This window comes from Dicentrarchus labrax, unplaced genomic scaffold (assembly GCF_905237075.1).
Source record: "Dicentrarchus labrax unplaced genomic scaffold, dlabrax2021, whole genome shotgun sequence".
Lineage (NCBI taxonomy): Eukaryota > Metazoa > Chordata > Actinopteri > Moronidae > Dicentrarchus > Dicentrarchus labrax.
In genome coordinates, this window is record NW_026136704.1 from 26,172,820 (window position 1) to 26,185,616 (window position 12,797).

Genomic DNA, 12,797 nt, shown 5'->3' on the forward strand with positions numbered 1-12,797 from the left:
TGGATCTCTACATGCTATGGATTTGATACCGTCCGTCCGGCGACCAGTACGCGGCTGGTGGGCACACACTGCAGGTGTTTCCCCGGTTTCACGCGACCCGTCCTCGCGATGTCGTTGATAATGCTCGCGGTGCCGCCGTGTCGAGCGCGTGCCTCTGATCTTGATGGCAGATCGATCGCATTATAGATCCATCGCATTCGCACAGAGGGAAGTTTACCTCCAGCGACCAGAAGAGGGAGGCGGATAATTGCACGGCGGTTCACTCTCTGTACGGTGAGTGGGTTTCTTTTCCTGTGGATCATGAGAGGATCACGCAGACTGACATGGTGACAGCAGACAGTTATTGCATTATGTTGTGTTTTGATTGCTTTTAAATGTCTATAATCTGATATATGTTTACCCAGATATGAGATCATCAATTAAAGAAACTTTGATGGGACATAAAGTAGTAGCTCATATGCAGTCTGCCTGATCTGCCAATCTTTTATTTTAAATTAATGTAGCTGTACTTTGGATGATGTTTCAAAGCACAAACATGACCCAAAAAAAAATGCTTTTTGTCTGTCCTGTGATTCTATAGCCCATGAATACATTTAATTCATTATGTCCTGCATATTTAAACAACATATTAGGTACTGTACAGGGTGAGAAAAATGGATGCTGGAAGCAGAGAGGGGAGTATGGCAGCTCTCACCACAGGCTGGTGTTGACTCATTAACGGCTGGCACACTTGATGGGTAAACCTGTTCTCTGTGGTTCCTCTGGTTCATCCAGCGGTTAGAGGCAGCTGACAGAGTGACTGGGCAACCCTGTCTGTTCTTAGTAACACCACCAAGTCCTCATCAAAGCACTGCTGAGGTCTGACCTGAGGGCTCATTATCAACATGGTCCAGGAATGTTTGCCTAAAGTCTGTCTTGTAGAGAATTGTACCTCTTTTATTTATTTATTTTTTAAGTTTAATATCTCAATTTGGGGGCTATGTAGTTTTTCTGTCTACCAGGGAGGCTAAATTCAAAAACTAGAGGCTGATTGTATCTCTATCCAGTGAATGCACCTACACCTCGGACAAATCTGTGTGCCAGACATTGCCTCTGTCCACTGATTTAATTTTAGTTCCCATTGTCAGTCAGAGGCAGTGCTCAGAGCCTCCCCAGCTGCCGCTTACATAATGTCAGCCGAGGACTGCCATAGTTTAGTAAGCAGAGGGGGAAAACTCGGGCAAAAATTGAGCACAGAGAATACTGAAGGAGGCCAGATTACAGCGTTACATAAGGGATGTTTTCCTTCCACTTGGCTGGGATGATGCAGATGATGGTGATCCAGAAATAGGTCCGAGTGGAGGAAGATGGGATGCTGCACACACTATCTTTACCACCGGTACAGCAGTACACAGACAAGCCTGGTAATGCGGAGTGAGGGTACGCCTCCGACAGCCAGTTTATAGAGACAAATGCTTGCATTTCGTGTAGCACAGGTTTGACCTTTGTACCTTATATCCTGTGCTAAATGTTCCCAGTAATATTCATTGTGTACAGTGGTGCACAAATGGGCAGCAGACATCATTACATTCAGGGACATGTCAGTCTAATGCCTTTTTAGAGAGGTGGAGGGTAAATGTCTGATAGCTTTCCTACCGGTGTACCTCATCAGCAAAGTGCACTGTGGCATTACACGGTTCATTAGGTTGCATTGCTCTGTTTTAGATTTGTTATTGTGAATTTCATTACAGCCAGACATACTTGAAACAGAGGGAGAGTTGGATGTAGACGGTCTAACTTGGTAATCCGTGCCTGTGATTTCAAAGTAGATGTTTTAGGCCAATGATTTGTTGCTTAGAAGAGCAGTGTGTAAGTCTTAGTGGAATCTAATGGTGAAGTTTCAGATTGCAACGAACTGACTACTGCTCGCATCTGTATTTGACAACCAGGGAATAAGTACAGGCTAAGTGGCTGTGAAACTTTCAGGTCCCTATCCACAGCCAGTGTTTGGTTTTTCCGTTCTGGGCTACTGTAGATAAAAATGGCTCATTCTAAGGTAGCAAGAACATGATTCCTACATTCAGGTGATCATACATTAAAGAAAACATACCAGTAGATCCTCCTAAATGTTACATACTGGAGCTTTTTAATATCAGTGTTTGTACAAATCAGATGCAGATGAGGAGGAGAGACGGCTAACATCTCTGCTGCCCTTATTCAGTTGCAACCGTTTTTGTTGATACCAAATTTAAAATGGCATTTTCCTAATAATTACAGACTTAATGAATGTGTGTTAGAGATAGTCTAAAAAAGATTAAAGCAAAATATTTCTAGCTGCCTACATTTTTTGGATAAACACTCCAAAGTTGTAAAGAGAAATTGAATCACTGTTATATTTATGACTTTTCTCACTAAGGTTTGAAGAGTCAAATGTAATAAATGAATAGTTTGTTAACAGTAAGAGTAAGAAAATTAAGATTAAAGTTTGATTAAAATTCGTCAGCTTTGCAAACATCTTTTAAAATCTCCTAGTGGTCAACATGTGATGGAAACTGTGTTATGTGTGGATTTGCTTTGTGAGAAATTAATTAAACCCCATGGTGATATGCCACAGGTCAAATGAGGACTCTGCATAATGAGATTGCATTTTGATTAGAATAACAATGGCATCCTTTGGATACTATTTGTACACGTTGTGCTTTAGGGAGCCGCAGCAGCACTGCAGGAGCTGTGGGCCGCATCCTAATAAACTGTGATGACTGCAGTGGGAGCTGTGAAAACCAGACGTAACACATTTTACATAATCCCCAAATTTGCAATCAGTTCTGAAATTCTACAACCTCTGAAAGTTAAACATTTAAAATCTTAATTGATGTGATAAGCTACTATTTATAAAAATATATCTATATATAAATGCATGTCATGGATGGCTTTTAAACCATATTGCCTAATTTATCTGTATTATAATCTTTTCTAACAAATCATGATTTCTTAGTAATTTACTCATTTGAAAAACACTAAAAGGACTACAAACAAAACCAGAATTATGTATCAAAGGAAAAGAAACAGCTTTTTTCATTTTATGATTATAGTACAACAGCCTCAACTAAAGCTGTAACACAGTTAACTGGTATTTAGTTATGCCGCTGTGTCCGATGATAGAAAATAATATAATCAGCCTGGAAATCTATCCGCGTGTGTACATATTAGCCTTGATTTTCGAGGCAAATTGAAAGTCCTACTCAGAATCAATGAGGGTCATCATAGGCAAAAGAGATTCCTAGAACGTGAGCTGATGCTGAAATCTTCCATAGACAGTAAATGAAGTATAACAAAGCCCAGCAGCGGCCTGGTGTCCGCTTGCAGAGACTATAACAGCAGCTTTCACTCAAACATGATTGATGTTGTTCGTTTGGCACGTCGTTCCCAACAAAATGATTTACGTGTTGACCTTTTGCTTCTGTGTTGCCGAAAAAACAATTTGACACGGCTGCTGTGGAAATGAACCTGCTGAGTGCCATGTGAGATGGGGATGGCCTCCTCGCTGTTGCCTCGTTAGTTAATTTATGATCCCGGCTTTGTTGCTTTCACAGTTACAGACCATTAATGACAAATTAAACCTGATGACTTTCAGTGTCTAACGTCAGTCTGTCCTTCTGGAGGACGGCGGGGTGGATGTGAGAAGGCGGACTGATCATGACCGCAGCTGGTACTTGTAGTACAAAGTGGAGGGTTTGCTGTTAAATTGCCCCTGCTGCCTGACAGATGTTTGAGTGTGTCTGCTGATTAAGGCTTCCAGCTGACCCTGTTGGACCTTAACAAGCATGTAGAGAGGAAAACCACTGTGCTGTTCTCTTCAGGGGGCCGACATTGCTATTTTTCCCCTAATGAAATAGACTTACTATTTGATGGATATCTCTTTCGGAAATGAGCAAGGGAGATGTGTTTGTCCCTGCAGACATGATACTGTGAGACCGCTGCATGAGGCAGCCTGGACGGACATGATGGAGGAGGCTGCCAGTCAGCTCGAGAGAGACCATGTGCACAATGTCTATGACAAGATTGCTCCATATTTCAACGACAGCCGCTATAAAGCCTGGCCGAAGGTGCGACAGTTTCTGCTGGACCTGCAGCCTGGGAGCATCGTCGCTGACATTGGTGGGTGTCCCCTCAAGCAGTAATCTTGACAATCACACTGACAAACCTTAATACATTGATTGTGCTTTTTTCATTGTTGTCTGAAACCACAATAAGTCATTAAAAAAATTGGCTTCCCTTAAGGAGAGGGAACGAGTATTTTAAATATAATGAGAGCGCTAAGCACCCCTTATCAATCACCAGTGTTGTAGCTGACTGTCTTGACCTTGGCAGGTTGTGGCAATGGCAAGTATCTCCACATCAACAAGGAGGTGTTCAAGCTGGGGTGCGATGTTTGTCGCCCCCTGGTGGACTTTGCCTGGAGCCAAGGACACGAGGTCCAGATGTGTGACGGGCTGCATTTGCCTTACAGAGACGGCTGCTTTGATGCTGTGCTCTCTATTGCAGGTAATTGAAAAACACACACATCTTAACATCCCCTTGTTATGTCTGTGTTTTTTATTGGATCATTCCTGTGTGTTATTTAATCCCTTTTCTAAAGCACTTTGGTCAAAATTGGTTGTTTTTTAAAATGTGCTCTATAGGTAATTAAATTTCACTTGGCTTGAGATAAAGGGAGGTTCGGATGTTGTTGATTCCTCCCACTCAAATCACTCCCTTCATATACATGAAGTTCAACTGCTGCAGCTGCCATTGGCCTCAGATTAAATGAACTCATAATAATGATAAACATCAGTTTCCCATGAGCTTGTGTTGCCTAGCCAACAGTGTGAAATAATTAATGTGCGTCCTCCAACAAAAGAGTGTAATTAGGACCAAAGACGACAGCAGACACCCACACTATCAATTAATGTTGTGTGCCATACAGTGTACATAATGTGTTTTGTTGACTTCACGTGCTGAATGTGAAACATCATAATCAGTTAAATCATCATCCTACTAAGTACAAATTACTTGTTTTTGTCACAGTCATCCATCATCTGTCCACCAAAGAGCGACGTATTCGAGCAATAAAGGAGATGGCCCGCACCCTGCGAGTTGGTGGACGTATCATGATCTACGTGTGGGCCATGGAGCAGAAGCGTCGAAAGTTTGAGAAACAGGACATCTTCGTTCCCTGGAACCCCAACCCTTATTCGCCCTCCGGCTTCAACAGGGAGCACGGCAAACCCAGACGGAGGGCCGTGGCTCAGAGCGTGAGCGAAGCCATAGACAACACCGACAAGCACAGGAAGGTTAGAAGCACATCCTCCGTGGCAGACGAAGAAGATCTGACCTGCACCACGCCACAGCAGAGGACACAGAGACTGTGGTTCTTCTCCAGGTCTCTGGATTCTGTGTTTGACTTTGGAAGCTTAGCCATCTCCCGGTCGTCCTCCAGAGACCTGAGCACTTTATCTTCACCCACAGGAGAAAATGAGGGGAACAAGGCCAGCCAGCGCGGGAGAGGACAGGGCCTGATCAAGCAGGTCTCAAGCTTCTTTTCCCCGCCATCTGTGATCGGATCAGAGGAGGACGTCTTTGACTCGGTGACAGACCTGCACAAGGGACAAAATGATCCTGGAGGCAACAACAACAACATGGCCAACAACAATGGTACAGAAAACCAGAGCGTCTCATTATCTTTAGCCCAGGAGTGTGGCTCTTTGGCCCTGCCAGACCTGGTCCCATTCCAGAAAGAGCACCTGAAGCAGTCTGGAGATGAAAGTGAAGCAGGGCCGCAGGGGGAAGAGCAGCAGCAAAGCACAAGGAGTCCTCAGGGGAGCGAGGGGCAGGTGGAAGGCTCCTGCCTGAGGTACTATCACGTCTTCAGGGAGGGAGAACTGGCAGAGCTGATAGAGAACCATGTTGAAGAGCTTCATGTCAAACACACTTACTTTGATCACGCCAATTGGTGTGTGGTGGCAGAGAAAGTACAGTTATGGAAAATATGATTTTAACATGTTTGTTTTTAGTTTGGATCAACTCTGCCTCAAGTTTTAGCACTGAATCACATATTTGATGATTATTACAGTCTTGTAACTGAAAAGTGTGTAAATATACAGATGTAGCCATTGTTGAAGGTACACAAAACACTAAACTAGTCCACTGCTGCAATCCTCTACTTGGACATTTTCATTTTTTAGTCTATTTTAGGTTTCTGGTAGTCCTGGAACCAGTTGTGTGACAGACCTATTTATATCTAGCATTAAATATTATTTTAGATGGTTTTGCAGCAGCAGGGCAGGATGCACAAAGACTGATGGTGTTCAGCAATGGTTATCACTGTATGTTACACCATGTTTTTAAAGTATTTATTCTATTTCAATCCATGAAACCAACAAGCAGTATCCAGATTTCTAGTTTGTATTCTCTTTTAGTGTCAAAAATATGTTTTTATTGTCAAACCACAGCAAGCTCCAGTGTTACTAAAGATTTAAACTCTTTTTAAATGAGTATTTCTGCAAGGGATACGTTATTAAGGAATGCACTGTTTTTCTCTTTGGACTTTTAATACTAGCCAAAGAGGAATTTGTTTGACTACAGTATATTCTTCCATTTGCTCTTAAATGTTTAATTAATTGATCATAGTGGAAAATGACACTCTATTCTTTGTCTGCCTGTTTTACAGTTGCACACTCCGAGTATGAGGAGCTAAACTTGCAGCAAGTATTTGTTATGGACTCTGTAAACTGCTTGTGTATCTACCATAACATACACATCATAAAGAGTTGTTGTGCAGAATATCTTCCAAAACACTTGTGCATTTGCTTGTTGCTTTTTCAAAAGTGTTTCAAAGGTGTTGCCAGTGTGTCTGTGTGCTTAATGTTTGTAATAGTGTATACCGTCTTGTTCTGAAGTAAGAAGCTGAAATATACCACTTGTATATTTCAGCAAATCAACTGCCTCATATACTGTGAATAAACATTGCACTGTACCACAAATATGTCGCTGCTTGATGTCAGTGAATGACATACAATAGGTGAAACTTGAAACATACTGGTTATCTGTACCCATTGTGCCAAGGATGGTACATAAACCTTATCAGTACAGTATGTGTGGACCAACTGTGTTTGTTCAGAAGTGACACTGGTACCTTAATGTCTTATGTGACCTGATGTAAATAGTTTAAATCTGTTTTTTTCTTTATTAAATATTTTTGTTCATGAGTGTTTTGTGTTGCATTTACTGTCATGAATGATACCTGTAATTATTTAGTAAAGCTTTATTCAGTGACAACCACACACTATTACAGAATATTTAATAGTTGTACTGATAGTTACTACTGCAGAGATGCAGCATCTTGATGAGGTAAACAAGTTGAATGTCTTCTTAAATCACCCTTCTGCAAACATACACCAACTTTCCATTTAAAAATATCCTGTCCAATATACCAAAAAAGGTTAGTTACATTACGTCATTTGTCCAGCAGAATAAAATATTCTACGATATTCTGAGAAGTTGGTGGAATTTGTTAAGGCTCCACTGTCTCCCAATATATTTTTCATAATTTTTGAAAAAAACTGTTGCATGTACATATAAATATACTGTATAAAAACAAGCATTTGTGTAGCATAACCAGATGTCTTTATTCCCACATATCAATCTTGTCATTGGCTCCTAAAGGTCAAGTATCAGTTAGGCTCTGAGGATCCTCTTGATATACAGCATAAAGGTTTTACATCCCACACTCCCTCCAAACCTGAAATATGAAGAACATTCAGTTAAACTGTTGATGTAAATGATGAGTCATCCAACAACACTTATGTGTCCTGTACCTGAGTCGCTGCTCTGTGGACAATGGAGTGTCTGATAGCCAGTTTATCAATGTCTCTCGAGTATCCTCCTCCAATAACGGCAGCGACAGGAACGCCTCTACTCACCACGGTCTTCATCACGTAGAGATCTCTCTGATACAGCCCTGGCAGACACCACAGTCATTCAAAAACAGTCAAGATCTGATTTGTAGGTGGAGATAGTTTGGTGTCAAAGTTATCACTGACCTTGGTCAGTCAGACTGAGCCTCCCGAGTTCATCTTCCCAATGAGGGTCGACCCCTGCATCATACAGGACCAGGTCTGGACGAAATGTCTCCAGCACCCAGGGAAGGTGAGCCTCCACTGTTGGAAACAAACTCTTCATTAAAATGTCTGTTAACACTACTAATTACAATAGTTTTCTGTTGTGATTTTCATTTAGCTTGTTCACATCAAGCTTCTTCTGAAAACAGAAATACAGAAATGTATGTATAAATGTCTAAAATACTTCAGTAGTGAAATTGAGACTGCAACTCTGTTTGGATCTAAACATCCTGCGTGTATTATAATGGCCTTTTGTTAACGTGCCTGTGGAGAGATACTCCTTGTCTTCCAGCCCATCCTCCACGCTGATATCTAGGTCACTCTGTTGTTTACGGAGGGGGAAGTTTTTCCCACAATGCACCGAGAACGTAAACACACACGACTCATCTTTAAAAATGAAAGCAGTGCCATCACCCTGTTGGATGCAAAAGATGTTACTAATGACAAAAAGCTGGGTTAATCAACAAGGAACAAAGACACATGCTGTAATTAGGACATATTGGTATAACCCCACGGCATTATTAGTAGCAGAGACAGCTTTGACGCTACCTGATGCACGTCTAGATCCACAATCAGAACCTTCCTTTTGGGTGAGGAGATCAGGTATTTGGCTGCAACTGCCAAGTCATTGAGGAGACAATACCCCGAACCATAGCTTGGAAATGCATGATGGGTTCCTCCTGCAGTGCTGCAGGCCATTCCCCTCTGTAGAGCTACCTCGGCAGCTAGAACAGTCCCACCTGTCAACAAGAGAGAAGGTGAGAAGCTTGTGCAGGGTTTTTTTTTCAGGCTGTTCAGCTGTTAAGTCATCAAGAGAGACGTTCTTCTCACCCGTTTCATATCGACAGCGTCTCACTATGCCTTCGCTCCAGGGGAAACCTGTCCTCCTTTGCTCCTGCTCATTTATTTTCCCATTTATGAAGTTGCTCAGGTATTCCTCCGTGTGCACACAGCTCAGTAAATCTATAGAGGCAATTTCAGGGACCCACACCTACTGCGAGGAAGGAAATTCACATTAACAGGAAAATGTGAAAGTGCTTCCAGTAGTGCTGTAGTATTCCTGCAACTAACAATGCTTTTCACTATCAATTAATCAATCACAAGTTTTTATCAGTGATTCATCTCTTGTTCTTCAAAAATAACTAGTGCAAAGGGTAAAGTCTTTATGGTTTGTCCTACCAAAAAATATAAATAAAATAAAAAAATATAAAATAATCGATTTAGAGTGATATCAAACTTTATAATCAAATCATCATAATAATCAGTTGATTAATCGATTATATTGGTGACATTTCAGCACTAAATAACAAAGGTTTTAATCTCAATTGTGTTATTTAGTTGATGATGTCAATGAGCCACTCACCTGTTTCTCTGTAATGACTTGATCTTTGATCAGAAAGTGGAGAACCCGGGAGAACTTGCCCATAGGGAACCTGTGGTTGGGTGGGAGGTCACACACATACTTGCTGTGATGAACTATTGGAAGTCCGCTGGATTCCTGTCCTACCTGCGAGGTGAAAAGGCTGACTGTGAGGTCAGTCTTAATGCAATGCAATGTGTGTGTAAAGTTCACAACAATACACAAGTTCTTACTAGTTCTGCATGGAAACATCTGCAGGAGGTGAAAGCTGCACCGAGCAGCCGTGCGACCTTTAAGCGAGGTCTTTTAGAAAAGATCTGTTTAATGTAGGTCATTTCTCTCACTGATCTTAATGCTAACAAATGACTCACTTACATAAAACAGGGGGGTGCTAAGTGCTGCGTTGTTCGATGTTATGAAATGACACCACAAACACGCTGAAGGTGTCCAGTTCGTTGACGGATGTGTGTATGACTGTGTTTGTCCCTCAATAATACTGCCATCTTCTGTCATGGAGTGGAAATAACACACAGTGTGATGGTAACATGGTTCATTACCTCCATCTACTGATTTGGAGTGATCACTGCAGATTTACAGCATGTTCTGGATCAGGTTCTAGCAGACACTCAGTTATTTTTGTGCTTCCATCTCCCTATAAATGCCCCATCATTTTACTTGTTCTAGTTTAAGTTGTTAATAAAAAGCATTTGTGATCATGATAAAGTTAATGACCACCAAAAGGCTCTAAACCAAATGTATTAACACTGAAATATGCGTTTTTAAATCTAAATTGTATAGGCAGACAACGTATTAAATCACTACTGCAATAATGTTTATTACTATCTGTGTTTCTAATCATTTATAAATATTTTTCACTGAAACATATGGGACAGTGAGGTTCAGTTTTCTTGAGTGTAAGTGATGCAATACTTTATGCCTAACAATACAAGAACAGAGATACATCTATCAATATGTTTAATAAGCATCTGACCTATAGTGTATTCATATGTATGCTACAGTCTGTATATCTGATATACTGTATACACTGTATTCATACCTCCAGCTGTTTATTCTGTACTGTATATAATGTCTTACTATTGTGAGGACCCTCAGATCAGGTCTCTCCCTCAAAGAGCCTGGTCGGTGGAGTTGGGTTCTTAATGTATCTTAGTGTATCAGTGTTTATTCTATATATTATCACTGTACATATGCACATTATCTCTGTACTTCTGGTTAGGTGCTAAACTGCATTTCATTGCCTCAGTACTTAGATTTAACTATAAAGTTGAATCTAATCTAACCTGCCTCAGAATATAGGTCATATTTTTTGAGCAAGCAAAACATAAAATTAGAAACATTTAGATATAAAATATATATAAGAACTTATAATTGTTATTGGAGATTTACATCCTGTGATGATATAAGAAAGACTATGCAATCTTTTTATATTTAGTTAAATGCTGGCATCACTCTGTTAACAGAGAGGATCTGTTCATCCTATCATATCATCTTTGATGACATTTTTTCTGTATCAGATTCTTTCTGAGAGCAAACCAGGATGAGTGGAGACCCCATGCAAATGAGTTGAATTTATGATTCATGTAGCTCTTTTCATTCTGCACTCTTTCAGTTTTTTCCCTCTTGGTTCATGAAATGATCAAAGCTCCTTTTAGTTTTAAACTTCCAACCCGTGACAAGTTGCTCATCCCTTCTACAGTATTTACACAACTATGAGAGTAGCTGTTTTCCTCTCTGATGTTGTCTGTACCCTTCTTCTGTACCATCTTTATCCACTCCTCCTCTGCCCTGCTCTGCAGCCCTTCACAGTCGACCCCCCTCCTGTCAAGCCAAAGTGTGCCGTGGCCGAGGTGGTTAATCACAGTGGCAGGGAATCAGTTATGGTGTCACACTGAAACCATGTCAGACTGTCTTCACTCCCACGTGTTACAGTTTAAAGTGACAGAGGACACTGTGGAAGGGTAAGTGATGCAAATAATTTTGTAGATGAAAAATGTGTTTCTTTAGCTTGAAAATGCCTTCGTTTTCTTTTCACTGTACTAAAATCGTCTTTGATTAGCTATTTTCTGTGTTTGGTTTTGCTTCTCCATCTGTCTCTGCTTTACATTGCTAGCAGGCAGCTCAAGGCACTGTCTGGTGTACTGTCGGCTGTGGGGTTCTCCCATGAGAATATGTATGTGTGTGTGTGTGTGTGTATGAAGAGTCTGGTGAATGGGGATTAGTGCAGCCCCCACTGGGAGGAGCTGGTGTACTCACAGGCAGATAAGACATGAGACGAAAGGGTTGGCCCCAGGTGCAGAGGAGAGATCGTCTCATAATGGAGAGAGGAGATTAGAGAGGTAAAATCAATTACTGACTTTGGCCTTGTTAACAGGCATTTCAAATAGGGAGAGAGGAAGGAGGAGAAGGGGCTCGTTCCAAATGAAAGACTCCAATATATCCTGACAGAAAGATTATTTTCTTCGTGCAGTAGATAAAGGTTGTATTAATTCATTAACATATAGATTTTCCGTTCTGCTTTAGAGGTGATTCTCTAATATATAGATAGTCTTTCTTTCTTATCCCAGGACCTTTTTCAAAGCCTTACCACTGATTTGACATGTTTTAGCTCATTTACTACAAATCACCTTTACTTTACAACACAGTTAATCGTTTAGCAAGCAGTGCTTCTGTTTTTTTTAGAAATGTGCATTTTCTACTGTTGCAGGCATCAGTTGGTTTTCATTCATCACTGTGAGGTGTAGAATAGGGAGCAATAAACAATTGTTTAATCATTATGGATGAATCTGTAAATTATATTCTTAATTAATTAATTAATCGTTTTTCTATAAAAAAAAAAATTCACAAAATAGGGGAAAATACCCATCACAATCCACCACAGTCCACGACGACATGTTCTTCTGCTTGGTTTACATGATTAACAGCTCAAAACCAGAGATACTCAATTTATTATAATATATATAAATAAGAAATAGTCACACTTATTGGAGCAATTGGAACCAGGAATTATGAATCAGTTATCAAAATAGTTGCAGAATACTTTTCTGTTGATCAGTTAATAGATTAATCAACTCATAGTTTCAGCTCTAGTGCAGACCCTTCCAATCAGTCCACATGTAAAGGGCATTACCATGCAATGAAAAAGAGAAATGCAGACTTGATGTTTACTGACATGACACAAATCAAGCAAGAATCTGCTAACAAATTTTCATACCATTCAGAAATCAATAAACTCCAATGGCTGCCTGGAACAGCAGATACTGTATAATACGTCCAAAAAT

General features: G+C 40.6%; 2 protein-coding genes across 2 annotated transcripts; one reads left to right on the plus strand and one right to left on the minus strand.

Annotated features, from left to right (window-relative positions):
- Positions 1–7,226, plus strand: trmt9b (tRNA methyltransferase 9B). The gene is made up of 4 exons (XM_051397211.1): positions 1–273; positions 3,938–4,137; positions 4,351–4,524; positions 5,047–7,226. The coding sequence occupies exons 2-4, from the start codon at positions 3,981–3,983 to the stop codon at positions 6,009–6,011; spliced, it is 1,296 nt and encodes a 431-aa protein (XP_051253171.1). The 5' UTR covers positions 1–273; positions 3,938–3,980; the 3' UTR covers positions 6,012–7,226.
- A 41-nt stretch (positions 7,227–7,267) lies between these two features.
- On the minus strand, positions 7,268–9,972 carry hdac12 (histone deacetylase 12). Its single transcript, XM_051397220.1, has 8 exons — positions 9,732–9,972; positions 9,502–9,645; positions 8,970–9,129; positions 8,688–8,878; positions 8,403–8,553; positions 8,061–8,177; positions 7,836–7,978; positions 7,268–7,759 (listed from the first exon to the last, which is right to left on the minus strand). Exons 1-8 carry the CDS (start codon positions 9,831–9,833, stop codon positions 7,736–7,738), a joined length of 1,032 nt encoding a protein of 343 aa, XP_051253180.1. The 5' UTR covers positions 9,834–9,972; the 3' UTR covers positions 7,268–7,735.
- Positions 9,973–12,797: the final 2,825 nt, after the last annotated feature.